Raw genomic sequence first — 27,827 nt, 5'->3', positions numbered from 1 at the left:
TCTCCTCAGCTGTAAGCCATAATCAATATTAACAAAAGCAAATACTTGAAATATATCACTGCCTGTAATGAATCCAAGATTAGTTGTACTTTTTTTTAATTTAATTACTAAAACAAATAACTGTTTTAGTAATTTAAAAAAAAAAAAAAAAAAAATTAAAACATATAACTGCCCCCAGTGGGCCCACCGCCTGCAGGGGGACCCGTGAGGGACCGGTGCAAAGAGGATTGGGTGGCGGACGAAGGTGGAGACTTCAACGGCCCGATCCCCGGATGCTTAGGCTGGCTCTAGGGACGTGGAATGTCACCTCGCTGGGGGGGGAGGAGCCTGAGCTTGTGCGGGAGGTCGAGAGATATCGACTAGAAATAGTCGGGCTCACCTCCACGCACAGCGTGGGCTCTGGAACCCATCTCCTTGAGAGGGGTTGGACTCTCTTCTACTCTGGAGTGGCCCACGGGGAGAGGCGGCGGGCTGGTGTGGGTTTGCTTGTTGCCCCCCAGCTCAGCCGTCTCGTGTTGGGGTTTACCCCAGTGGATGAGAGGGTTGTATCCCTGCGCCTCCGGGTTGGGGAGAGGTCTCTGACTATCATTTCAGCCTACGGGCCGAGTGGTAGTGCAGAGTACCCTGCCTTCTTGGCGTCCCTGTCGGGGGTGCTGGATAGTGCCCCTCCCGGGGACTCCATTATTCTGCTGGGGGACTTCAACGCCCACGTGGGGAATGACAGTGACACCTGGAGAGGCGTGATCGGGAGGAATGGCCGATCTGAATCCGAGTTTTGTTATTGGACTTCTGTGCTAGTCACGGATTGTCCATAACGAACACCATGTTCAAACATAAGGGTGTCCATCAGTGCACTTGGCACCAGGACACCCTAGGCAGGAGGTCGATGATCGACTTTGTTGTCGTATCATCAGACCTTCGGCCACATGTTTTGGACACTCGGGTGAAGAGAGGGGCTGAGCTGTCCACTGATCATCACCTGGTGGTGAGTTGGATCCGCTGGAGGAGGAGAAAGCCAGACAGACTTGGCAGGCCCAAGCGCATAGTGAGGGTCTGCTGGGAACGCCTGGCGGAGCCCTCGGCCGGGGATGTATTCAACTCCCACCTCCGGGAGTGCTTCGACCAGAACCCGGGGGATGTTGGAGACATAGAGTCCAAGTGGACCATGTTCTCTGCATCTATTGTCGATGCTGCTGCCCATAGCTGCGGCCGTAAGGTCTGCGGTGCCTGTCGTGGCGGCAATCCCAGACCCCGGTGGTGGACACCGGCAGTAAGGGATGCTGATAAGCTGAAGAAGGAGTCCTATCAGCTGTGGTTGGCTTGTGGGACTCCTGAGGCGGCTGACGGGTACCGTGAGGCCAAGCGTGCTGCGGCCCGGGCTGTGGCAGAGGCAAAAACTCGGGCCTGGGAAGAGTTCGGTGAGGCCATGGAGAAGGACTACCGGTTGGCCTCGAAGCGATTCTGGCAAACCGTCCGGCGCCTCAGGAGGGGGAAGCAGTGCTTTGCCAACACTGTTTATAGTGGGGGCGGGAGACTGCTGACCTCGACTGAGGACATTATCGGGCGGTGGAAGGAGTACTTCGAGGATCTCCTCAATCCTGCCATCACGCATTCCGTGGTGGAAACAGAGGCTGGGGACTCGGGGTTGGACTCTTTCATCACCCAGGCTGAAGTCACCGAGGTGGTTAAAAAGCTCCGCGTTGGCAAGGCTTCGGGGGTGGATGAGATCCGCCCTGAGTACCTCAAGTGTCTGGATGTTGTAGGGCTGTCATGGTTGACACGCCTCTTCAACATTGCGCGGCGGTCGGGGACAGTGCCTCTGGACTGGCAGACTGGGGTGGTGGTCCCCCTTTATAAGAAGGGGGACCGGAGGGTGTGTTCCAACTACAGGGGGATCACACTCCTCAGCCTCCCTGGTAAAGCCTATGCCAGGGTATTGGAGAGGAGAGTCCGACCGATAGTCAAACCTCGGCTTCAGGAGGAACAGTGTGGTTTTCGTCCCAGCTGTGGAACACTGGACCAGCTCTATACCCTCTACAGGGTGCTCGAGGGTTCATGGGAGTTTGCCCAACCGGTTCACATGTTTTGTGGACCTGGAGAAGGCATTCGACTGTGTCCCTCGTGATGCCCTGTGGGGGGTGCTCCAGGAGTATGGAATTGGGGGCCCTTTATTAGGGGCCATCCGGTCCCTGTACGAGCGGAGCAGGAGTTTGGTCTGCATTGCCGGCACAAAGTCGGACCTGTTCCCAGTGCATGTTGGACTCCGGCAGGGCTGCCCTTTGTCACCGGTCCTGTTCATAACTTTAATGGAAAGGATTTGTATACGCAGCCAAGGGCCGGAGGGGGTCAGGTTTGGGGACCAGTGGATTTTGTCTCTTCTTTTTGCGGATGACGTGGTCCTGCTGGTCCCCTCTAGCCAAGACCTACAGCATGCGCTGTGGCGGTTCGCAGCCGAGTGTGAAGCGGCTGGGATGAGGATCAGCTCCTCCAAGTCCGAGGCCATGGTACTCGACCGGAAAAGGGTGGCTTGTCCTCTTCAGGTTGGAGGGGAGTTCCTGCCTCAAGTGGAGGAGTTTAAGTATCTCGGGGTCTTGTTCACAAGTGAGGGAAGAATGGAGCGGGAGATCAACAGACGGATCGGTGCGGCTGCCACAGTAATGGGGGCACTGTGCCGGTCCGTTGTGGTGAAGAGAGAGCTGAGCTGAAAAGCAAAGCTCTCAATTTACCGGTTGGTCTACGTTCCTACCCTCACCTATGGCCATGAACTTTGGGTCATGACCGAAAGAACGAGATCCCGGATACAAGCGGCTGAAATGAGCTTCCTCCGTAGGGTGGCCGGGCACTCCCTTAGAGATAGGGTGAGGAGCCCGGCCATCCGGGAGGAGCTCGGAGTAGAGCCGCTGCTCCTCCACATCGAGAGGAGCCAGTTGAGGTTGCTCGGGCATCTATACCGGATGCCTCCTGGACGCCTTCCTCGGGAGGTGTTCCAGGCACGTCCCATCGGGAGGAGGCCCAGGGGACGGCCCAGGACACGCTGGAGGGACTATGTCTCTCGGCTGGCCTGGGAACGCCTTGGGCTCCCCCTGGAGGAGCTGGAGGAGGTGTCTGGGGAGAGGGACGTCTGGGCGTCTCTGCTGAGTCTGCTGCCCCCACGACCCGGTCCTGGATAAGCGGAAGACGACGAACGAACGAACGAACAAATAACTGATTTATTGAGATGCACCTGTGATTCTGAACTCATACCTGCTCTGTGCCATGCAACTGGTATCTGCTTGGAGAGTCTCTAAAGGCCTTGGTGAAAGGGAGTGCCCTTTGTACTCTACTCCACTGACCCATTTAAGCACCGCATTGTTTTACATCTTTCACATTACATAGACATTTCAGAACGCCTACAAACAACAGCGCCCTTTCAAAAATCTTTCATTGCAGTGATAAATTCTCAAACGTCTTGGGAGGGAATCTGACGTTTTTGAAACTGCTTTACCTCAGCCTGCAACTTGAAATTCCATTATTTTCATACATATCTAAATATGTATTGGAATTCTGCTTGCAGAATTCCAGTCAGCTAATTCAAGTCTTTCACAGAAAGAGCTGCTATCTAAACCCCAGACAGTCCCAGTTTGCTGTGTGTCTGTCTTTACATTAGAAGTGATCTCATTCTTGCCATGGTGAGCTCACTGGGTTTCCATTACCAAAAATGAGCAGTATACAGTTTCTGCTATTCTGGAAACGTATTGTGTGGGTTACATATAAAGTGTAAGAAAAAAGACACACAATGTACACATGCCATAAAATGAAGACAAAAGTTTTTTGCCCATCTAGTGTGTATGAGTGTTTAGATTCTCTGGCAGATAGAGTAGCTCTGGCATCTCAATATGACTGAACTTGTTCATTTTGTTAATATGTTTTAGGTCAAGTGGAATTCCTGTCATTTCGATGGGGTCAGAATGTGCGGCTAAGGCAAGGAGTGAAATGAGCATGTCTGTAGGTGTTTGAGTGCCTGAATGGGGGAAAGACAAGGCCTCCAGGCACATATCAGCCAGGTGCAGACTATGCAAGCGGACTAAAATGAAATGGCTTCTGAAAATCTCTTAAATAACTAATAGTCATGGCATCATGTTGAGCAATAAGGAGGGAGATCAAGGGGGAGAAAGCACAAGCAGCGTCTCAGAGGGTTTACAATATAATTACACAATAGTGGCAGTATAGGTTAAAACAAAAACAACAACTTCGGGTTTCAGAGCCTCGACCTGATCACCTCACAGTGATCTGTGAAAAACACCCCCCCCCCACCACACACACACACACAAACACAGCTGCATCTGCTTAAACTGCTAATAAGCTAATGGAAGTATTGTTAGCATTTCTTCCCTTAAAGCATGGCTAAATCTCTGGTGGAGGTGCAGAAACCTCTCAAATTTTTACCAAACTCCACAGACTGTAAAGTCATATCGTTGTGCAAATGTGATACCTGTAGTGGTAAATAAGACCATAACATGGCCCTGAAAGCAACATTGAAAAACCTAAAGTAGCACCATGACTATTGTCATATGGAGGTTTGCCTAATTAGTCACGATTCAGTTTATGAGCAGCTGCACCTAATGATAACAGTCAATGACAGCAATGTTATTCATTATTCACTGATATTGAGGTTGATAGCGAATGTCTTAGCAGCTGTTTCCCCAATGTGAACACAAATTGAAGCAAAAGGGTGCAATCCAGCTACATGTGGAATACAAGAAGGCCATTAGAATAAAAAAATCTTATCAGTCTATGTATTTATAATATTTGCATTTTCATTCATTTATAATCCTTGATGAATGAAAACAAAAGCATGGTGATGTAATCAGGGAGCCGTAATCCAGATGGACAAGTTGGATGTTTTTAAGGTTCTGATGGCACTGTTTTGTTCCTCTGATTGTCACGGCTCCAGCTCTCAGTCCGCTCACATTCATCCAGCAGACAAAGAAGCTGATCCTCAATAAGGTCTGCTGATTCATTCTGCAAGAAAGAAATACGCACAGACAAATCAAAAACATGTGTTATTTAAAATACAAAGTGCTACTTCTGTGTGTGTGTGTGTGTGTGTGTGTGTGTGTGTGTGTGTGTGTGTGTGTGTGTGTGTGTGTGTGTGTGTGTGTGTGTGTGAAAGCAAACAGTGTTGCATCTGTAAATGTCCCAAGATCCACATCTTGTGAGTCCAAAGGCAAAAAGCACAAAGTTGAAGACAGAATAATTCCTGGTTAAGCTCACAATATCTTCCAATATCCTGACCTAATTTTTTTCCCAAAACAGTTTTGCTGGACTTCAAACTGACAAATTCTAACTATCAGTGCATGACCTGACAGAAGATTGGCACATCACATTAATAAACTCATATGCTGCTGCTGTGCCATGTGCTTAGCTGGAAATTGTTTGAAAAAAAACATTTTCACTTAGATGTAAGGACTGTTTTTTTAAGGATATGCCTGACTCCTCACATGCTGCCTGCTTTGGACTGCATGCGAGATCAAGAATGAAAGCCAACCAACTTAATCTTAGTTTAGAGGAAGATCTAAATTTGTTCCTGGGGCTAATGTGTCATCTGGAAGCTGCCATTTTTGTACCAAAGTCTCTGGCTGTGGAGACGTGTACCTCCTGCATTTACCTGGACATGAGTCCTCACAGACGGTTCCCATCTCCCGGTGCGAGAACGCTGATCTTTGTTTTGACAGCTGTAAAGCCTCAGTCAATTTGTCTCAATAATATCAACTAAGTAGCTTTCTTAAGATGAGAATTATGACTGAAACATGTCCAAAGGAGCACAATGTTAACATCTTTGAATGGCAATCATCGTCATCATTCTCTCAGCAGGTTTACTTGTGTTTCTAGCTGTGATCCAACAATGAACAGAATGTCCCTGGCTTTAAAGTAAGGATGACCCACTTTTTCTTTATCTAAGCCATTGATTAAGGGAGGGGTCTGTTATATATCATTTTCAGGTCAGCAGAACATGACCTAAATACTTATGTTTCAAAGGTATTTCGCTGGACTCTAATTAGGATCTTCAAAATTAACATAAGCAACATAGAATGAGAAAAAAAAAATGTTTTTAGTTAATTATACCTTAGTGTCACCCAAAGCTATTATCCCACCCTGCAAAAGTATCACATCCATTCAATTATGTTCCCTACTTTTCCATTGAACTACAGGGGTTGGACCATGTGCATCCAATGGTTCAAACATTGTATCCTGAAGGCGGTGCCGTGTATCAGGATGACAACGCACCAATACACACAGCAAGACTGGTGAAAGATTGGTTTGATGAACATGAAAGTGAAGTTGAACATCTCCCGTGGCCTGCACAGTCACCAGATCTAAATATTATTGAGCCACTTTGGGGTGTTTTGGAGGAGCGAGTCAGGAAACGTTTTCCTCCACCAGTATCACGTAGTGACCTGGCCACTATCCTGCAAGAAGAATGGCTGAAAATCCCTCTGACCACTGTGCAGGACTTGTATATGTCACTCCCAAGATGAATTGACACTGTATTGGCCGCAAAAGGAGGCCCTACACCATACTAATAAATTATTGTGGTCTAAAACCAGGTGTTTCAGTTTCATTGTCCAACCCCTGTACTATGTAACCTGAAGCAAAATCACATTCATGTGTCTCATCTATTCTTGTTTAGGTAGAACTAACAGAGGGCATCCATCATTTGACATCTAGACCACCCTTGAATCCTTGCAGCTCTTTACTGATAGAGATGCATCACCCATATGAAACAATCCACTTTTGAAGTCCTATATTGGGTCGGGTCGTGTAACTCCTTTTCTGGCCTTAAATTACCAAGATGGACAATATGATTGTATATCAATGATATAGGTAAATTCTCAGTGTTTTCTACTTACTCTGAACAAAGCATCTGCTTCCTGTATTTAGATTTGGTTCTCCCGGCCCAGAAACATCTGACCAATAGACAGACTGAACGTTCTTGCTCATGGTTTGTAGTAATAAGTTTTATTTCGCTTGGAGTTTTCGCTGTGTCAAAAGAAATCGAACCACCCAAAAAAGTTAAGAGTTGACAACCTGATTACCTAATGCAGACCAAAGTAAATACTTTGTAGATGTGAAAAATCTTAAAAAGCAACACATCATGCCTTGATCTAAAACAAAAAGGCAAGAGAAGATGAGACCCAAAGTAAAATCTTTCAGTCTGGAAAGGGGTACAAAGCCATCACGAAGGCTTTGGGACTCCAGTGACCCAAAGCCATTAACCACAAATTGAGCAAACATGATAGCAGTGGCTGGTGCACCAAAACCTCTCTGAGTGCTCTGAACCTAGAACAACATCTCAGACACTTCAGGCCTCGCTTGCCTCGGTTAAGGTCAGTGTATGGCTCAACAATAAGAGACTGGGCAAATTGTTATTTGTGATGATTAAAATGCCAGTCTCATATTTACCAAAAATGTATTGCTTATGTGTTTTGTCTGATGGGAATTTTAGTAACAATATTTTGTGGACTGACGAGACAAAAGTGAAACCTTTAAATTTTGTATAGATTTGTTTTGCAGCCTTCATTTATTTATTTATTTTTTTAAAGTAGGCATAGAGGGAATGGGGTGAACAGAGGGGGAAGACATGCAGCACAGGTCACCATGCCCGGAACTTGAACCATGGGACAGCCGCGTTGAGGGCTGAAGCCTCCATACATGGGTCAGGCGCTGTACAGCTGCACCAGTGCCACGGCCCAAAGTGTAACCTTTTGGGGCTACGAATTCCTTTACATGTGGCACAACACTAACACAGCATTTCAGAAGAAGAGCATTCCCAACAGTTAAACGTGGTGGTAGTGAGATTGTCTGGGATTGGTTTCCTGCTTCAGGACCTATGACTTGTCACTGAAGGAACCAAGATTTATGGGGAATGGTCTAGTCAAAGTTTGGACCTAAATCCAATTGAGGTGCTGTGGCATGACCTTAAATGGGCCTGTCATGCTAGAAAACCCAGTATTCTTCCACAGCAATGTAAAAGAGTCATTGCCAGTTATCAGAGACGCTCTATGGCAGATTTTTTAATTACTTTTCACACAATGCCAAGTTAGTTTGGATAGAAGTAATCAGTCAAAAACAGCTTTTTGTATTTATTCTTGCTCTTTTTTGAGGATAATAAAGTCTTTTTTGATGATCTGAAAGATTAAAGTTTGACAAAAGGCAAAAACAACTGTAAGGGGCTGAGAAATGCCATTTAAAGGATCTGTTTGCTCATCATTGCTGTATTGCTGAAGTTAATGTATTTCCCTAATACAGGGGTTGGACAATGAAACTGAAACACCTGGTTTTAGACCACAATAATTTATTAGTATGGTGTAGGGCCTCCTTTTGAGGCAAATACACCATCAATTCGTCTTGGGAATGGCATATACAAGTCCTGCACAGTGGTCAGAGGGATTTTAAGCCATTCTTCTTGCAGGATAGTGGCCAGGTCACTACGTGATACTGGTGGAGGAAAACGTTTCCTGACTCGCTCCTCCAAAACACCCCAAAGTGGCTCAATAATATTTAGATCTGGTGACTGTGCAGGCCATGGGAGATGTTCAACTTCACTTTCATGTTCATCAAACCAATCTTTCACCAGTCTTGCTGTGTGTATTGGTGCATTGTCATCCTGATACACGGCACCGCCTTCAGGACACAATGTTTGAACCATTGGATGCACATGGTCCTCAAGAATTGTTCGGTAGTCCTTGGCAGTGACTCGCCCATCTAGCACAAGTATTGGGCCAAGGGAATGCCATGATATGGCTGCCCAAACCATCACTGATCCACCCCCATGCTTCACTCTGGGCATGCAACAGTCTGGGTGGTACGCTTCTTTGGGTCTTCTCCACACCGTAACTCTCCCGGATGTGGCGAAAACAGTAAAGGTGGACTCATCAGAGAACAATACATGTTTCACATTGTCCACAGCCCAAGATTTGCGCTCCTTGCACCATTGAAACCGTCGTTTGGCATTGGCATGAGTGACCAAAGGTTTGGCTATAACAGCCCAGCTGTGTATATTGACCCTGTGGAGCTCCCGACGGACAGTTCTGGTGGAAACAGGAGAGTTGAGGTGCAGATTTAATTCTGCCGTGATTTGGGCAGCCGTGGTTTTATGTTTTTTGGATACAATCTGGGTTAGCACCTGAACAACCCTTTCAGACAGCTTCCTCTTGCGTCCACAGTTAATCCTGTTGGATGTGGTTCGTCCTTCATGGTGGTATGCTGACATTACCCTGGATACCGTGGCTCTTGATACATCACAAAGACTTGCTGTCTTGGTCACAGATGCGCCAGCAAGACGTGCACCAACAATTTGTCCTCTTTTAAACTCTGGTATGTCACCCATAATGTTGTGTGCATTTCAATATTTTGAGCAAAACTGTGCTCTTACCCTGCTAATTGAACCTTCACACTCTACTCTTACTGGTGCAATGTGCAATCAATGAAGACTGGCTACCAGGCTGGGCCAATTTAGCCATGAAACCTCCCACACTAAAATGACAGGTGTTTCAGTTTCATTGTCCAACCCCTGTACTTCAGAATAAGGAAGGAACTTTGATTTGGCTGCATCTCGACCCAAGACACATGCACATTGTTTTCCTTTAATTTCCTAAACTATATTCTTGGTCCTAATCAACTACTTAAAGAGTTATTGTGTTATCCCACTTTAAAAGTTATTTTAGCCATTTAACGTAGTTTCCTGAAGGTGTTTCTGAAATAGCTGTGAGATTTTACACTTAGTCCCTGCACAGCAGCTGACTTTTCACCTCCATTCAAAAGAGGTGAAAAGCCTGTTGTGGAACTGGGTGGTGGTGCTGAGAACTGAATTAGTCATTTCACCTCTTACTCCGATTTCTTCCTCTTAATGTTCCTGATCACTTATTTCACCATGGCAACAGCTGAACATGAAGCAGGGATTAGTTCAATATGTCTGGCTGTCATTGCTTCAGAACCACTAACCAGTACTTCATCCAGCCATTTAACCAGAAAATGTGCCATATTTCAAATTCATAAATGCAGAAACATTTTAAACGTTCAACTTTCCTCTTTTTCAGTTCGGTGTACATTCAAAATATATTCAGTTCCAGTTTGCTAACAAAAAAAAACAGCTTAGAAATGATGTAAAAGTCACATTTTCGAACAGCTTTGCAAGGTCTGGTCTCCGTCTGACAGCCCTCAGAACCATATCACTTCATCCTGTTGCAGAGTATCGAATTTAATCCATCTGTCCAGCACAATTTTATGCAGAACTTCTCAGGCCAAAATGACACCTTACAGTTTCTCCGGCATTTATCCCAGTTGATTCAAGGCAGTCCCACTCACCATCCCGACACCAGGACCCATATCCTAATGCACATTTTCCTGATGTCTTGCTAAAAAGTCCCAGTGTCCAAAAAGCATGGAAAGCGCCGGCACTCTTTTGCCTTCGCGGTGCAAGGTTTCCCTCCTTGATTGTGGTTCTAGATTTTGCCATAACCCCATAATGACATATTTGTGAAGACAAAATCTTCTTGATATTAAAATTAATATTAATATTAATAATTTTACGCTTAAAGTTTTTTTTTACAATGTTGTACCAACCTTTTTCCTGCAGAAAGCGTTGCCAGCTTATTTTGTGAAATATCTAAAAGCGGGGGAATGAATAGAAGCCTCCTTGCATTACAGGAGGGCTGGCCTCCGAGTCTGTGGCCAATGAAGCTCAGGTATGTGACAGAAGTCAGAGATTTTGAACGTGGAGCAGCCCACGCTTGTGCTGAACTGGCACTGCATCATGTGAGTGAGTGTGTGTGTGGGTGTGTACAGGAGCTGATTGTGAGCTGCACAGAGCTGGTGGTCCTCTACAAGGCAGATAGCTGGAAGGCTGAACAGCCTCGTCTTTGTTAGAGTCCTATTCAAGTTTGAAATTGATCCAAAAAAGTGAGATCATCTTTTTTCTTGTTTTTGCACTCAGGGGTCAATAAGACGATTCTTGAGTGCACTTGAATATTTTCAAATGTTTCTGGGCATAATGAGACATGCCCCTGTGCCTGGGTATCCACCTGCACCTTGAGAAAACTGTTAGGGACTACATTTTCGGTGCTGTTGGGTTAAATAACACTTATAGTAGAGGCACTGACTTTTTTCCTTTTTAGCAGGAAATCATGCTACAAAAACAGGTAATGAGAACAATTAAAATCAAAATGTGACAGGAAATATAATTTTCTTGGCTCCAAGCTGAATTTCATTGGAAAAATTACCATTTGGATAAAGCTATCACAAGGAAGGATGAAGCACACAAGTTTTTGCAACTTATACAAGTGAATGAGCAGAATGAGTTGCGTGTTAAGTAGTGCATAAAAAAACCAGTACTCCATTTGTGCTGCTGAAATTTTAATTTGTGCTGCTTTGGTTTCTGAGATATTGAAGAATAATTTTTAGGTCATCCAAAGGTCACCATCCCCCCATCTTGCTCTAAAACAAACCAGAGTGATCTACTTTTTTAGTGCTCCGTTTGTGTGGGTTTGTGCCGTTAAAATGTTTGTTTGTGCTGTTATGGTTTATGAGATATTATAAGTTTAAATTTCGGCCTATGGTGTCACCAACACCCCAGCTTGCTCCGAATTGAACCGGAGTGGTCTCATCTTTTAGTGCTTCGTTTGTGCAGGTTTGTGCTGTTTAGAAGATATAAGTTTTAATTTCAGACGATCACATGACTTTTATTTCTTTCTGCAGAACTGTGACATTTTCATGTCACCACGTTTATTTGTATTTTATGGAGCCATTTGAAGTACATTTCCTGGACAATGTCTTGTACACATGCAGCTGAGTATGACTCCAGTGGTGACAGAAAAACTTGTCCAGTCCAATATCTACAATGCTTCCACTGTGAGGTGTGCTATATTTTAGTATTGGAAAAGATATGATGGAGTCTTTTACAAATATATTTACTGATACACTGAGGTTTGTGCTCGGTCTCATGTAACAAGGTGGAGCCTAGAGTATATAGTGATGATTGTTCTTTGTTTGGGTGTGTTCCACCTTCATCCATGAGAGGAGTAGGATTGGGACCCTGGTACTGTAGTTGTACAATTTTTCTGCTTTTCTATATAAAGTATTTAAATATAGTTACAGAATTGTAGTATATCATTTAAAGTTTAAAGGGCAAATTAAATCTCTTTGCCTGGAATTCAATTCAATTCAATTCAATTTTATTTATATAGCGCCAATTCACAACACATGTTGTCTCAACGCACTTCACAACAGTCAAGTACATACATTCCAATTAATCCTAACAATTGAACAGTGCAGTCGGAGTTAGTTATTTATTCAAATTGGATCAAATGTTTTTCTATCTAAGGAAACCCAGCAGATTGCATCCAGTCAGTGACTTGCAGCATTCCCTCCTCCCGGATGAGCATGTAGAGAAAGTGGACAGACACTGGCGTTGACTTTGCAGCAATCCCTCATACTGAGCATGCATAAAGGGAATAAAAAGGGAATAAAAGGACCTGAGTAACCAATGCGGAACGGCTGCACTTCCATGGAACATTGGAGCACCATTGGGTTGTTAACTGTTGGCTGTCTGCCACAAGTCATTTCAACACGGCCTTGATACTCTTTAGAAGGAGCCTCTGATCTCTATGTAGGTACTGCTGACAGTCGGATAGACCGTGGCTCTTTGGAACACAAATGTACGTGTTTTGACCTTCTTCCAAATCTGGTCAGTTATGACATGAGTCCAAGTGCCAGGTTTCAAAATTGTGTATTCCCTTTTCCCAGTTGAGAAAGCTTGTTGTTGTATTCTACTTTTTCAGGAACAAATTTAAATTCAATGAGAACTTTTCTGGAAGAAATGCAACCTGAGTCTAACTCTGTGTCAACACTACTTTCAGAATCACTTTCCTGATCACTAACTTCCAAAGATGACCAGATGCCTGGTGTCTCTTTAATTTCACCATGGTATACAGGGCCTTTGCGAACATCTTGTGCTCCTGCTGCTGACTCAGATCTGTCCAGACAGTAGGTAACGTGGCTATTTTGGTATTTTGGAGTATGGCCTTTTTTGAGAGTACTGCAAAAATGCAATTCCTGTCTACCGATGGCTGTCAGGGCGTATAATTACAAAATAAAAAAAAGCAAAAGCTATGATTAGCATTAATGAAAAGATTAATTCTGGTCTACATAATCTGTCTGGAGCCACAAAACATATCAGTCTACAGCAATCTCTGGAAACTTACTACTTACAACCTTCAAATCACAACCCGACTGTTGACCTTCGCACTTTCATTTCTTAGCCATTTCTAATAGCTATTAATTTCAGTTTGTTTTACTCTTTTCTTTATTGTTTTTAAATTTGCAAAGTGTTCTTGGGTTCCTTGAAAGATGCCACCAAATAAAATGCATTATTATTTTTACTACTTGGCTTGCCACTGAAAGTACCTTTTCAATTTTGGAAATGTTCCTTAGCCCTCTAGGGTCACAGATGCTCCAAAGCACCCATGAATGAATATGAATTTTCATATCTATGAGACAAAGCCTAGCTGAGTCTTCATTTCAACATGTATCAAAAGTGTGGATGTCAAACTATATTCCCAGTTGTGTATTTACTTGAATGCATGACTACAATATCCATCCATCCATTCATCTCTCCTAATCCGGGGCAAATTGCAAGCACAGCAGACACTGGGAGAGACTTCATTTATAATTAAAGTTGCAAAAAACACTCTTTTTCATAAACCTTGAAGACATTTAATAGGTCAATTATGAACAGAAATGTGATTGGCAAAGTAAAAATTAAACAATTCATTACAAATTTCATTGATTAAAGTAAAAGTACATTATACACAATATATTTCTTAACCAAACTTTAACAAATGTACACACAAAAGCATAAAGTCATTTTAAGAAGACGACAAGCTGAGCAGCATCAGATATTAGTTATTATAAATCTTATAAACATTACATTATGACGGTCACAGGCCATAGACGTCATCAGTTCCTGTCAAGGTAGGCTGCAGCTGGTGAAATCCATTCCCACACAAGGTTGTTATGATTTGGGGTTGTTTGGTTTTTGGTTTCTGGGTTTTTGTTGGTCTTATTCACAGTTCAGGTTTTGAATCATGTTCCTGGTCATGCTTTTGTTTTGTCGTCTTGTTCATGTTTTGTCAAGTTTGGTTTTTCGGATCTGGTTATGCTTTTGCTTCATGTTTTTCTAGTTTGTGTTCAAGAGTCTCTGTTTTGCTCCAGCCACGTTTTGTTCTGTTAATTACGTTTTTTTCGGTTCACCTGCTCCAAGTTAATCTGTCTCCTTGGTCCACCTGGTTTTCACTCCATATATACACACCTGTTCAGTTAGTCATCGCGGCAACATTTTTCTCTGATCATGTCTTGTTCACAGATCATGTCTTGTTTTTTTGCTCATGCCATGCTTGTCTCGCCTGCCCATTTGTTGTTTTGTTCCTGCCTCCTGCTGTGAGTTTTTGTTTTTTGTTATTAAACCTTTTGCACTTACCATCACGATGCCTGCTCGTATGCATTCTGGGGTCCTATATCTCGCAAACCATAGAACCAACAGAATGTTTCCACCAACAATGGACCCCGCGGACAAGCTGAAGGCAGATGCCTTGTATCACTGGGTTGAACGGCAGAAGGAGGAGGCGATGAGGAATCTGCCGACCGACCTGGAGGTTCTACCCTCTCCATTGCTGCTGGAGCAGATGGAGCGTGAGGCGGTTCAGCACTGTTCTCCGCCTGCTCCCCTGGCTACGCACTCTAGTCCGGCAGTGAAGCCCTCGCCCTCCTCCCGCCGCAAGAGACGTCGGCGTGGAGCCTTCCTGTGGTCCAGATAAAGTGCTTCGGGAAGACCAGCCTCATGTATTCCTCTCTGGAGCTGATGGAGAGGATCAGGCAGATGGAGAGGGACTATGAGACTGCAGTAAGGCAGTTTTACTGCCGTCCACCTCCTTCCACGCCAGGACTCCAGGGAGCAGGTCCACAGCCAGGTCTTCAGCCTGACACACCACAGCCAGACACACCACAGCCAGACACACCACAGCATGACACACCACAGCCTGGGATGACGCCTGACCCTAAGTCAGCCTCAACCCCCTCCACACGGCGCAGAGGACGTCGTAAGAGGCAGGCCCCGGCTCAAGTCATCGGGGGCCCCGGTGACGCCTCAGCCCCTGCGCACGCCACTGAGGGTCTGGGCGACGCCTCAGCCCCTGCTCACGTCACTGAGGGTCCCGCCGACGCATCAGCTCCTGTTCCTGAAGGGTTCAAGGAGCAACTTATCCTCGTTCTGGCTTCTGAACCCTGCAACGAGGGGTTCGAGGAGGAAGCGCCGCTGAACCCTGTTCCTGAGGGGTTTAAGGAACGTTTTGTCCTCGTTCTGGCCTCTGAACCCAGAGATGAGGGGTTCGAGGAGGAAGCGCCGTCGAACCCTGTTCATGAGGGGTTCAAGGAACAGTTTGTCCTCGTTCTGGCCTTTGAACCCAGAGACGAGGGTTCGCCAGGCTCCGCTTCTGCCTCAAAGGGTTCCACAGAGTTTCTGGGGGGTCCTCTACTGTGCTTGGTTGCCCGCCGGAACTCTGTGCCTGCTGGGGACGAGCTCCTGGTCGCCCGCCGGAACTTTGTTTTTTAATACAACAGAAATGCTACTGGTTAAATAGTTTCATATCAAGCTACTACTAGAAACTGCTGACCATAGTGCTGTGAAATATTGTGAAGTCTCTAATCTCTTACAGGTTGTCAAAAAATTATCACCAAGAACCTGTAGAAAGCCAACGTAACAGGTACACTCGGTGGTAAAAGACAGAAGGGGAGCCACTGAGTTATGGATGTTATACAAATCAATTTTATGAGTACACTGCAGCTGTGTGAGACCGCTTTAAGAATGCCGTCCCAGAAAGATTTTCAGCCAATAAATCTTTTCACAGCCTCCAAACAAGCCTGCTGGCACTAAGAATATAGACCATCAGTGAACAGTTCAGCTTGAATTAACTCGCTGAGCTCAGTTCATTAGTGACTTGCAAGCTGAACGTAAGACGTCTGCTGCACCACCAGTAGCTAACAAACTGGTGGGTCTGATGTTTCGTGACAACCATGAAAGAACAGTTTACTCAAATAAAGTGTCGGCGTGTTAGCTAAAAATTCCATTTGTTGCTTCTGATTTAGGCCAGACACAGCTCCTGGCTGTATGATGCCTTTTGATGTTAGGGTGTGGCAGCCACTCATACATGTTTCTACCACACTGTCTGCATGCCTCTTTAATGTTTAAATTAGACATACATACATTATCTTGTGGTTCATCTGTGAGTTAAGCCAGTGTTATTCAGCAAACAGTGCTTTTAAGGATGATTCAGACCGCTTTAACTTTATCACGTTACAACTTCAAACAGTGGCTTTCAATCTGATTTTATGTGACAAACACGAAGCATTGCACTATTTTGGTGCAGAAGGAAAATTATACATAGTTTACAAAGGTTTTGACAAATACAAAACTGAAAAATCTGGTGTGTATTTGTATTTAGCCACCAAGTCTTAATATATGTCTCTACCACCTAAACTAAATATTTAGCTCATTCTTTTCAAAATAGCTCAAACTTAGCCAGATAGAATGGAAATGTCTGAACATACATTTTCAGGTCTACTCTATTTAAATAAGGCCCGAACTGGGATTGAACCATTATTCAAAATTAATATATCTCTATTTTGACCTAAACCCTTCCAGTTTACCTCTGCTTGTATTTTAGGGCAGTTGTCCTGATTGAACAAGACCCTTTCCCATAATCTGAAACCTTTTGCAGCCTCTACGCATTTCTTTCTTTCAGGATTGCCATGTATTTAGCTCCATCAATCTTTCCAGCAACTCTGCCAACAGGGTGATGGTGTCACCAACTTGTTTTGTCATGGGATGGTGCATTCAAGGTGATGTATAATGCTGGCACATCGAGTTTGCAATAAGGCCATAAAGTTCAATTTCGATCTCATCTGACCAGACAACCTTATACCATGTGTTTGTTGAATTTATTTTAATAAGTCTTCATGCACATCACTTTTTTGCACTGAGGTGCAGCACAGCCCTCTGTCAGGCACACATTTATCTCATGGCTGACTATTAAAGACACTTGACTTGGTAAGGCTCCCCTTGCTGGGTGGACAGCCTTTTCTCTGTAGATTTGCAGCATTGCTATACTCTTTTCATTCATGTGTGGTTGATTGAACAGTTGTCTGGGACATTTTGTTCTCAAATCTAACCCTGCTTTTAACTTCACCACAGTTGTATCTCTGACCTGCCTGCCATGTTCATTGCTCTTAATGAGGCTGTTTGTTCACTAGTGTTCTGTAACAAACCTCAGAGGTCTTTACAGTGGAAATGTGTTTATACTGAGATTATGTGATGCAGATCTGAAATTAGTTGAACAGTTTTTTTTTTTTACTTTTGATTTTAGTTAGGGGTATCAGAACACAGATGACTGAATACAAAAGCATGCAAGTATTGTATTTCTTGTATTTATTGGTAAGATATTCTAAAGTCATTTATAATTTCCCTCCCACTTCACAATTATGGACTACTTTTTGCTAGTCACATAAAATCCATTTAAGTAAGTGTTTGCAATTTGACAGGGAGTGATTACTATTGCAAGACAATGCATGCAACACTCTGAAATGCAGCCCAATGACAAAATCAAACTAGCAAACTTATTCCCAGTGTTTTTGTTCTCTTTCTCTGCACACTAAACGTAATGTCCTAAATGCCAGTACAAGCAGAAATCAGTTTTAGTATCAACCTTTGTTCTTGGACATTCCTGTTTTGTGTCTTTAGCTACATAGTTTGGAGAAAGGACCTCTGGTTGTAACTCTGCAGGCAGCTCTATAAACCAGACAGAGTTTAAATGTTTCTGGGGGAACACTGTAGTGAAGATACTGAATTCCAAGAAACAATGCTAAAAAAAACAACGAAACACAGTGGGAGAAATGAAGCATTAAGGGGAGAACATACAAACTCATAGTTGTAGCTAAGAACAAACCTGAGCCTGTGGAGTTGGGAATGAATGCAAATGTGATTCCATCGTCCCCTCAAACCAGTCAGAGAACAACTAGTAACGAGCCGTGTGCTTGTACTATTTTTCACAGGTGTAACTAGTAACTACAAACACTGAACCCACAACACAGACAGAAACGATGGTATAGATACAAGCATGTGTTTTTCTATGTTTTTGTGCGTAAATGATGGAGGCTGCTTTGAACTCACAGTCTTCTCCTGGCCACCACCCAGAATCTCCAGCTGCTGTTGGATCTCATGGAGCCGTCTCTCCAGTTCTCTTCTCTCCTTTATATCCTGCAGGACCTTCTCTCCTGGCTGCTGGTCCCCATTGTGCTTCCAACCAACCTTGGAACCAGGGCCCTTGATACATAGCAGGCATAATTAGTTCTCACAGGAAGAAACAACTCATCTCACATGGGTGCACTTTGAGTGCACTCAACTAACAGTGGGCACTTGGAAGCATTTTAAACGGGCATACAAGCAAGTAACAGTTCGCATTAAATTTTCCATTTCTCTGTGATTCCTAAAGATGTTTGGATTGATTTAATCCAAAGTTTAACAGAGACCTTGAAGCAGAACTACACATTTACTAAACAAACCAAAAATGCTCAGTTAAAGTCCACTTAGGATGCAAAATAAATCACATATTTATGTGCACAACGTCAGCAGCTAACCACAAGCTACATCTAAAGCAAACTTTGAAAATAGGTCAGAAAGAAATAAAAGAATCCCACATGGAGCACTATTAACTGACAGATGATAACTATAAAATGTGACTCTCTGACTACCATGCTGTATATCTTTTGTTGTTGCCATGAACCTTAGTCATGAGATTAAACTCACCAGTCAAACAGACCCTGCAGGCTAATGGGAACAAAATGCTGATTCCAGTATCGTCAGCCAATGCTTGTAGAAGCTGAAAAGAAAAACTAAATGATGCCAGAGAATTGAATGTTGTTTGGCAAAAATTCTGAAAAATTACTATTTATTCTGAAATATATAATTACCCAATTTTGCAAAATTGTGACCTGTTTGCAATTGCCTGAGAAAGTTAATTTGAGTCAAATGTGGTCTGAGTCCTTTCAAATTACAGCTGAGAAACCGTGTGAGTGAAAGATCCAGGTGAGCTAACTGTAAGCACTAAAATGGCCAAAAAAAGAGAAAAAAAACACAAATTACAAACTGTAAACGTGAAAGGATACCCTAATAAAACAATAATACAATAACCAAATCCATCAGAAAACTAATGAGCAACTGTATTAATAAATTAACTGCAAGTATTGAAGTATCTGTTTAAGTCAGCTTTCTTAATGTTTTGTGTCAGCATTTACAACTTCATTTTTTGTTGCTTTTGCACATCTCGAGTTGCTTTAGGTGCTTTATTTTTTTTTTATAAATATAAATAAATTATTTGATTTCCTGAAATTTCTGTTTCAGTAACTTATCAGGTTTTTTATATATATTATACGTGTTTGTAATATATTCCAAAAATAAACTGTATTAATGTTCACTTATCTTTTTTCGGTCAGTCAGGATAAATATTCAATAAATTAGTCAATAAATTTATTTATTTAAGAGGTTCCCTCAAATTACTCCAGTTTAATATATCAGTTCTTACTGTGTAAATGTGGCCCCAATTGAATTTTTATTAAAAGTATTAGAAAATATTGGTACAGTACAAAAAAAAAACAAATAAACTGAGTATAATGGACAACGAATCTGATTATAAATAAAGCACTCAATAAATTTGGACAGCCAGACAGACACTGGTTTTAGTGGCCATACTAGACCACATTTTATACGTGTGTTTATGCTACAGCTGATTATTTATACAAGATGGCTCTTTGTTCCCAGCAGCTATGATCCAAAACGAGGATACAGACTGCAGGTTTACCAAGTTACCAAGCAAACATAATAACGTAGCAATTTCTCTTTCACACGTTAACCTTTGGGTTTGAAAATTCCCAGATGGAGAAAACCAATGTTTAAGGCTTCATAAAAGAATCAACAGATGATGTAATGTGGTTCCTGATTGACGAAAGAAGAAAACGAAAAAATTGTTGAGTCAGAGGATGTTGCAAACAACAGAACTGTTCTTGAGTGTCAGTTCAGCGCCACACGGTTTAAGGCTTCATCTGCTAGGGTTAGCCTTGATGGCAGGCAGACGTGTGTGTGATCTAATAATGAAGAAATTGATGGATAATTCATCGAATGTTGATATCTCAATAAGAGCTTGCATATGACCTAATGGTAGGGTACTGAAGACATCGGCAGCCTGCAGACTTTACAGACTGAACTGCAGAAAGTCGAAATACGTTATGACATATTTATGATAGGATGTAGTATTAGTTAAACCCGGGGGGGGATTTAGCAAAGTATATAGAGTAGACTGAATGTTTCTGCCCAAACTATAAAGCAAAACGTCCAACTCAGCTGATGTCACCTCATGCTCTTACATAAATTTTGGGCAACAGAATGCCACCAATGTGATAAAGGATATCAAAATCTTGGCAAAAACGAGGATTCTCCAAAACAACTGTCTGTGTGTGGCCTCATCTAAAGGTGGCTCCTGTCTTCCATATTGGAAATAATGACAGCTTCTATCCTAGGAGTCTTTTTAAGAGGTTCGCTCATGGACCCTTTTGGGAAAGTCTCACACATCCTACATGGCTAAAGACAGGACCACAACAGGATCAGACTCATGCCATGCACCAGAGTGAGAAACACAGGCCTTTCAATGAGGAAAAATAAAAATTAAGGTCTACAATTACCACTGTCCTCAAACCACTAAATGCATGTTGCTAAAAAAAAGCCCAAATTTCTGCAAGAGAAAGTTTATTTAATTTGGAAACAATAGCTCCCCTACTTTTCACAAGCTGAAACATAAAGAGTTTCTTTATAGTTTAATATGACAAAAGTTGGTCTGTATGACTTCGCCGTATTCTGTTTGTCTAACTTATCACATCATAATTCCTAACACATGCAAGAAGTCTTTAAAAACCTCAATAATCTGTCTCGTTATTACTGCATGGCAGCGATCCTAAATACGTTTCAAAAAATCGGAATCAGAAAATTGAGGAACTTACATCACGTTGTGCAAATTATATTTAAAAAAAAACAAACCAACAGGGTTGAATTAATGTCCTAAATTTACTTTAGCCATGCTTGCTGCTCTCCGAGTCTAAACAATTGTGCTTTAAGCTAAATCTTAACATCAGCATGCAAAATTTAAAATGTATAAAGGAAATTATGTAATTAGTAAATGGACTGAACTTATATACCGCTTTTCCAGTCTTACCGACCACTCAAAGCGCTTACACTAGAGCCACATTAACCCAGTCACACTCACTAATGTGCACACATTCATACACCGATACGCAGGTCGGCAGGCAACTTGAGGTAAAGTGCCTTGCCCAGGGGCACATCAACACGTGGCAGCAGGAAGCTGGATTCGAACCCACAACTTCATGCCCTCTAACAATTCTGATAAAACAGCATAAGAATAAACAGTATTTTGTTTGTAGCAAATCTAACAAATATCAAATTATATAGTACATATTTTAAACATGACATACAATGTTGACTATTTACAATAAAAAAATAAAATAAAATTCAGCAGACACTAAGACTTTTTAATGAAAAATCTGAAAGTGTGGTGTGCATCCAGCCCTGTTTACTCTGACAGCCCTAAAAAAAATCCACATCACAAGTTTTAAACATCTCATTGAACACTGTTCAATCGATCTCGGAAATTGGTAGGCATTAAACAGACAAGTAATGGTTGATGTTTAGGGTTGTTGTCCTGCTGGAAGCTGCACCTTGGCTCTAGTCTGAAAGTATTTTGCAGCCACCAATAGGATTTCATCCAGAATCCCCAAATATTTAGCTCCATCCATCTTCCATTAAAAACCCTGACCAGCTTCCCATTTCCCAGTTCAATTTTGGTTTCATCTGACTAGTTCATGTTCTTGGTACATGATTTCTGCGTCTCCTATGTGGCTTGTGATGAAACTACAAATGGGATTTATCAAGGCTTTTGTTTTTTTAACAGTTGCTTTTTTCTCACCACTCTTTCATAAATTAAGAGTGCATCACTAACAGTTGTCCTGTCTACAGATTCTGCTACCTGGGCTGAAGATCTCTGCAGCTCCTCCAAAGTTACCATGCACTCAAAAAAGTGATTCAAGCGCTTTTTTGAGCCAAAACATTTTTTATTTACTCCACCTAAATGCAACACTTCAGCTTTGCATTAATTCTAATTATTTTTGTATATCTAAAATATTTACTTTCGAAACAGTCTTTGTTACACGAACACAAAATTATTTACTAATATAACGGTCCGCCCTCTTCAGAAAATCTCGCAGAATGTCCAGCTGCTGGCTGTATTGCACCATTATAGTTGGTTTACCAACTGCCAATAAAGACCATAAGAAGAACATTTGCATTGCAGCAACTGTCTTGGGTATTTACACTATCAGACAAGAAGAGGTTCAGGAGCCAGAGGATGTGGGGGTTGTCACTGAAGGCACTGGAGTTCTGAACAATCTCAGTAATGTCGTCATGGCATTCATCATGCTGTTTGGACTGATTTATGCACTTGATCTGACCTTTCCAAATGAGCTCAAGCACACTTTCGAGTTTTGTCAGAAGATATTAATAAATTTGGATGGACAAAGGCTAAGCGCAAAAATACAGCAAATGAAAATCAAATTCTATCTATCTTATGATGCCTGGCTTTTTTTTAAATCTACTTTAAGGACTACAGATTGAAGTTATGTTAAAATCTGGTGCAATGCATCTCTTCTCTCATGACATTAACTGGTCTTGAAAAAATAAACTAAAACACAAACTCAAAGAAACATACAAAAGTTAGCTGCGATTTTTAACAACAGACTTTCTCTGAGTAAACTTGCAAAATGTAATATTATCTGTCCATTTTGGACAGTATTGGTACAATTTTATCTGTGATGGACTTGGGTCACACAATACTGAATAATGAATCTGCAAAGCTCTGTACATATTGATTAGTGCACGTTAGTGCACAGACATTTGATAAATATCCTAAAACAAATATTACTTCGCTTTTGGGGCACTTTAAATACAAATACAGCCATATTCAATCAGTTATAATGTGCATTCTAATGAAGCTTGTTTATCAGTTTAAGTATAAAAAAAAACTTTAACAGTCTGATTGTAATATTCTACTCTTAAATGTTGTTTTTATTAGCTGTAAGCAGAATCATCCTAATTAACAGTAATAGAAGTGTAGAAACAGCAGCCTATTTTTAATTTATCTATATGATGTGTTTCACTGTGAAATGAGTTACTGAACCAAATGAGCTCTATGACTGTATATCAGTTAAGTAGAAAGAAACAATGAATGTGTTCGAACAAGAACTATCAAAATATGGTCTTTGTTTTGCCAGGAGAGGACAGAATAAAATTATGAATAACTGCTCTTGATAAAATGTTTTCAATACATTTCACTGAACATGTGAGGCATAAAACACAGGCAATCATTAATCCCTGTATATCCTGTGTTTCATATGTTGACCTCAAATAGAGACAAAGCATTACACATCGATTTTGTCAGTGGTTTTCAGGGTAAAACAGCTGCAACAGTTGATGCATCAGCCGCTGATGTCCAAACTAATGAAATTCCAAACACCATGCTTCAAATCCGACCCAAAAACAAATATTGGACATCTAAAGCTCAGCAGAGAAATCACATAATTATGGGGCGAGTATAATAATATGATTTTTGGATTATTTTTTAGTGGCGGGAGCCACTGAGATTGATTGCCTGGTGGTTCTCTTTCCCTCCAATGTGGGGTGCATCTGGCCAGAAATAACAGCTGGGTCCTCTAATACAGATCCATGTCAGATACATGAGCAACACCACAAGAAATTTGTTTATGTTGTTCTCTTGTATGAGTGCATCCTACAAAAACATGTATTTTTATTCTGCTGGCGAAGTTATGGACTTCTGATGTATTTTACTTGGTAAGAAAGAACAACATTATATCCTCATTAACACCTTCAAAACGAGGTAAATAGGAGCAGCCTGCTTTAATCAAACAAACGCCCACAATCAAGTCATAAATGCTACTACTTGTGTCAAACACATCAAATCAAGTTAAGATGTCAAGTTCATATTTTATATGTAGGGGAGCTACCTATCGAAAGGAAAAGATTTGTCTGGATATTTCCTTAGAAAACATTTTAGTGAGGTGGAATCCAGCCAACATTTTTCACATTTCTTTTTACTGTGCAGTAACCACAAACTGGCCCCCTGGCCCTGTCTGTGGGGGCCTTTGTTTTATGAACGATTTCTGTTGATCGCATTAAGTCCCACAGTCCTGAAAAAGCAAGCAGTGAGGATATTGTGTTTTTGTTTAGCTCTGATTTTCCAGTTTCTTAACTGATTCATTGCAGTCCCTTGTAAAGCACCGATATGCACCTTTGGTCACATTCCAACAACAGACTTCAAGGTATTCCATTGGGATTTTATCAGATAGCCCAACAAGCAGAAGAAAAATAATGGATTGTTCTTTTTTATTTTTAAACAAACACTAATCTAAACAGTGTGTCAGGCATATGCATTCACCCCACTTTTTTAGATATCCCTAGAAGTCCCCTAATTAGTAAAATAGTGTCACCCTGTTGGAAGGCCTCAGAGGTTTGTTAGGGAACATTATTGAATAAACATGATCATGAAGGCCAAGCAACACAGCAGATAAAGTTGTGGAGGAGTTTAAAGCAGGATTAGATTAGCTAAAATAATATATGAAGCTTTAAACATCTTAAGGAAAACCGTGCAATTAATCATCCAAAAAACTGAAACAGTTTGGCACAACTGCACCCTAACTAAGGCATAGCTATCTTTTTAAATTGGCGCATTGGGAAAGGACAGCAATAATCAGAGAAGCAGTCAAGAGGCCCATGCTAACTCTGGAAGAGCTGCAGAGATCAACAGCTCAGGTGGGATAATCTATAAGTTGTGCACAAATCTGTGCTTTATAGAAGAGAAAGCCATTTGTAAAACAAAGTCGTGAGAAGCTACATTTACAGCTCGTCACAAGCCATGAAGGAGACACATAGCAAACATGGGAAATAAGGTTCTCCACTCAAATAAGAGTTAAACTTAACTTTGTGACCTAAATCCCAAACATTATGTTTGAAGAAAAACCAACACTGAGCATCTTAAACTCACTGTGAACCATGGTGGTGGCAGCATCATGCTGTGGGGATGCCCTTCTCGAACAATGACAAAAAAGTTGGTCAGAGCTGAGAAAAAGATGGATTTAGCTAAACACAAGGAATTACTGGACACAAGAGGCTAAAGCAACTTGACACTGGAGCAAAGGTTTCCCATCCGACCGGACAGTGATCCTAAACATACAGCCAGAGCTACAGTTCAGGTCAAAGAATATTCATGTGTTAGAGTAGACTAGTCAAAGTTTGGACTATTTAAAGCAAAGGTCTTTGACTAGACTTAAAAACTGCTGCTTTTAGACACTTTCCATTTAATCTGACTAAGCTTGAGTTATGTGTAAAAGAAAAAAAAGGGCATAAACTTCAGCCTCTAGGTAGGCAAAGCTGGTTCCTAGAGAATTGCAGATGTAATTATAGGAAAGGTGGCTCTAGAAAATTTTGACTTAGGTGGTTGAAATCAAATGGACACTACACTTTTAAGATTTGTATTTGTAGCTTAAAACATTTATCATTTTCCTTTCATTTCATAATTATGCACTACTTTCAGTTAATCTATAACATAAAACCTGAAAACATGGAAATCTGGTTGTAAAGTGACAAAAGGTGAAAAAGTTACATGCATATGAAAACTTGTGTAAGGGCGCTGACCAAAGCATCGTAAGAGCTGCTCCATTTTCAATGCTTCCAACAAACCCACTCCCACTGAGATGCTTGCTTTTATTTGGAACAACACAATCCTCTCCTGCTTTATCTGTCTCTGTTTTTCTCTCCGTCTCTAAAATTGTGAACTATAGTGGGAGCTCTGGCTGTGCCACGTGGACCCAGGCTACCTGCCAAGGCCTGTCCACATGCCTTGCCACGAGCACTCCCTGTGAGAGCGCAGGAGCTGTTTAGAAACTTAAGAGCCTCTTGACTTGTCTTTCTTTTGTATTTCTTTCTGCGTCTCCTTGGATGACATTTTGCCCAGCTGTGACTCGTATCCATCTGTCAAGCTCAGAGGCAGAGGTGTTGCAACAAAGCTGCATGCATTACATTTTGTGTACTGCCTATCAGCTGCCACTTTGGTAACCAAGGGCAATACAAACAAGGCTAACTCTTTATTCCTCCAGTCAAATGTTTCAAAACCAAATCAGTCTAATAGAGCTCAATGAGAGTGAATAGTAAGGTCTCAAGATTTAAAATGTGTTTGTCTCCAGGCTGACTTTTCCTCCAACAGAGGTCATGTTTTTTTCATCAGCATCTTGGATCCCTGTTGATTTGGTGATTGGTGAACATTCCCGAAGTATTAGAAGATTCACTTGTGGGTCATCTGGACTGTGTACACATGCTTTATTTTTCAGAACTGAGGGTGGTCTGAAGTATTCAGATAAAAACCTCCTGGTGCATTTTACAATCAAAAACCACACTGAATGTGACGCCAGGTAAAAATATCCACACCACCTGTGGATTTTAGAATGTCAGAATAATATTAGGATACAAGAACAGCCTTTAAAGTCCCAGTTTTTAAGTTTTCAATTTGGAATCTTGCATTTGGAATCATTTCAAACTACTGTAAATACATCCAATGTGTTGCTCTCGAGATGCTCAAAAGATGATCTCCACCCAGCATGGTTTGCTAACATAGGATAACTTTTTTTTTTTGCCAAACCATGACACAGACGAAGTAAAATGTGAGTATAAATTCAATATTTATCGAAAGCATCTGGAGGGAAAAAACACCAAAGCATCCTTTAGAACTCTGTCCCAGAGCAACAGATGCTATGCTGGACAATGTCTGGCTTACAGTTGTACAGCAAATAGATTTCTACAATGAAACTATACTTTTCCAGTGGGGGAAAATAAGAAAAAAAGGTCATAGAAAATGTTTTCAAAAATTTAGAACCACTTTTTAAAAATATGATTTCTGTCCAAGTGCTAGTATATAGTCTTTTTTTATTTGGCTGAATAAGACAGAAGAATAAGTATAGGAGTTTATTGACAACAGCTATGTGACCAAATTATCCACAATTGGCTGTCAAAATGAGTGGAACAGTCAAAAAGCAGATCTTAAACATGACAAGGCAAAACCTCTCTGAACCACTTAACCCAGCTGTGGCTGTGGATACAACCAGTGGGAGAGGCGTTTATAAGAAAACAATAAAGTGAGTCTCGCTGGAATTACAGGGTGGAAAAGGGTGTGGCAGCCATTATTTTTTAGCTGTGTGAAAAACAGCAAGCGTGCCACAAGACAACCCTGACACCTTAAGTATCACCGTGACGATGTCCAGCCGTTCAAGTTTATATTATCAAAGGATTATAAATTTCTAGCTCACAAATTAAACTATTATGTGCAATATAGCCAAGTTGATTATGATCTTTTACATAATTTTATTTGATAATGAAATGGTGATGATAAAATATTGATGATACAACAACAATGCAATATGATAACAATATGATACTGCTACATTATGATAACAACACAAAAGCAATACCACGATGAAGCAATGACTGTACAATTAGATCCATTACAATATGGTACAATAAAATACAATATGATACAAAGGATATATTATATGAT

General features: G+C 41.7%; 1 protein-coding gene across 8 annotated transcripts in view; it reads right to left on the bottom strand.

The window, feature by feature from the left end:
- Positions 1 to 4,760: 4,760 nt before the first annotated feature.
- fsip1 (fibrous sheath interacting protein 1) overlaps positions 4,761 to 27,827 on the bottom strand; it is a 46,196-nt gene continuing 23,129 nt past the window's right edge. For 3 of the 8 annotated variants that reach the window (XM_047345259.1, XM_047345260.1, XM_047345264.1), the window contains 2 exons: positions 18,260 to 18,412; positions 4,761 to 5,001 (listed from right to left, as the gene is read on the bottom strand). In XM_047345259.1, the coding sequence (XP_047201215.1) occupies positions 4,885 to 5,001; positions 18,260 to 18,412 (270 nt within the window). In that variant the 3' untranslated portion in view covers positions 4,761 to 4,884. Of the gene's footprint in view, positions 5,002 to 18,259; positions 18,413 to 18,895; positions 18,982 to 19,059; positions 19,193 to 27,827 lie in introns of those variants that run through there. The other 5 variants (XM_047345262.1, XM_047345265.1, XR_007035074.1 and 2 more) reach the window with 4 other exon arrangements.

Source organism: Girardinichthys multiradiatus, chromosome 19 (assembly GCF_021462225.1).
Source record: "Girardinichthys multiradiatus isolate DD_20200921_A chromosome 19, DD_fGirMul_XY1, whole genome shotgun sequence".
Taxonomy (NCBI): domain Eukaryota; kingdom Metazoa; phylum Chordata; class Actinopteri; order Cyprinodontiformes; family Goodeidae; genus Girardinichthys; species Girardinichthys multiradiatus.
This window is presented reverse-complemented; position numbering and strand designations above follow the sequence as displayed.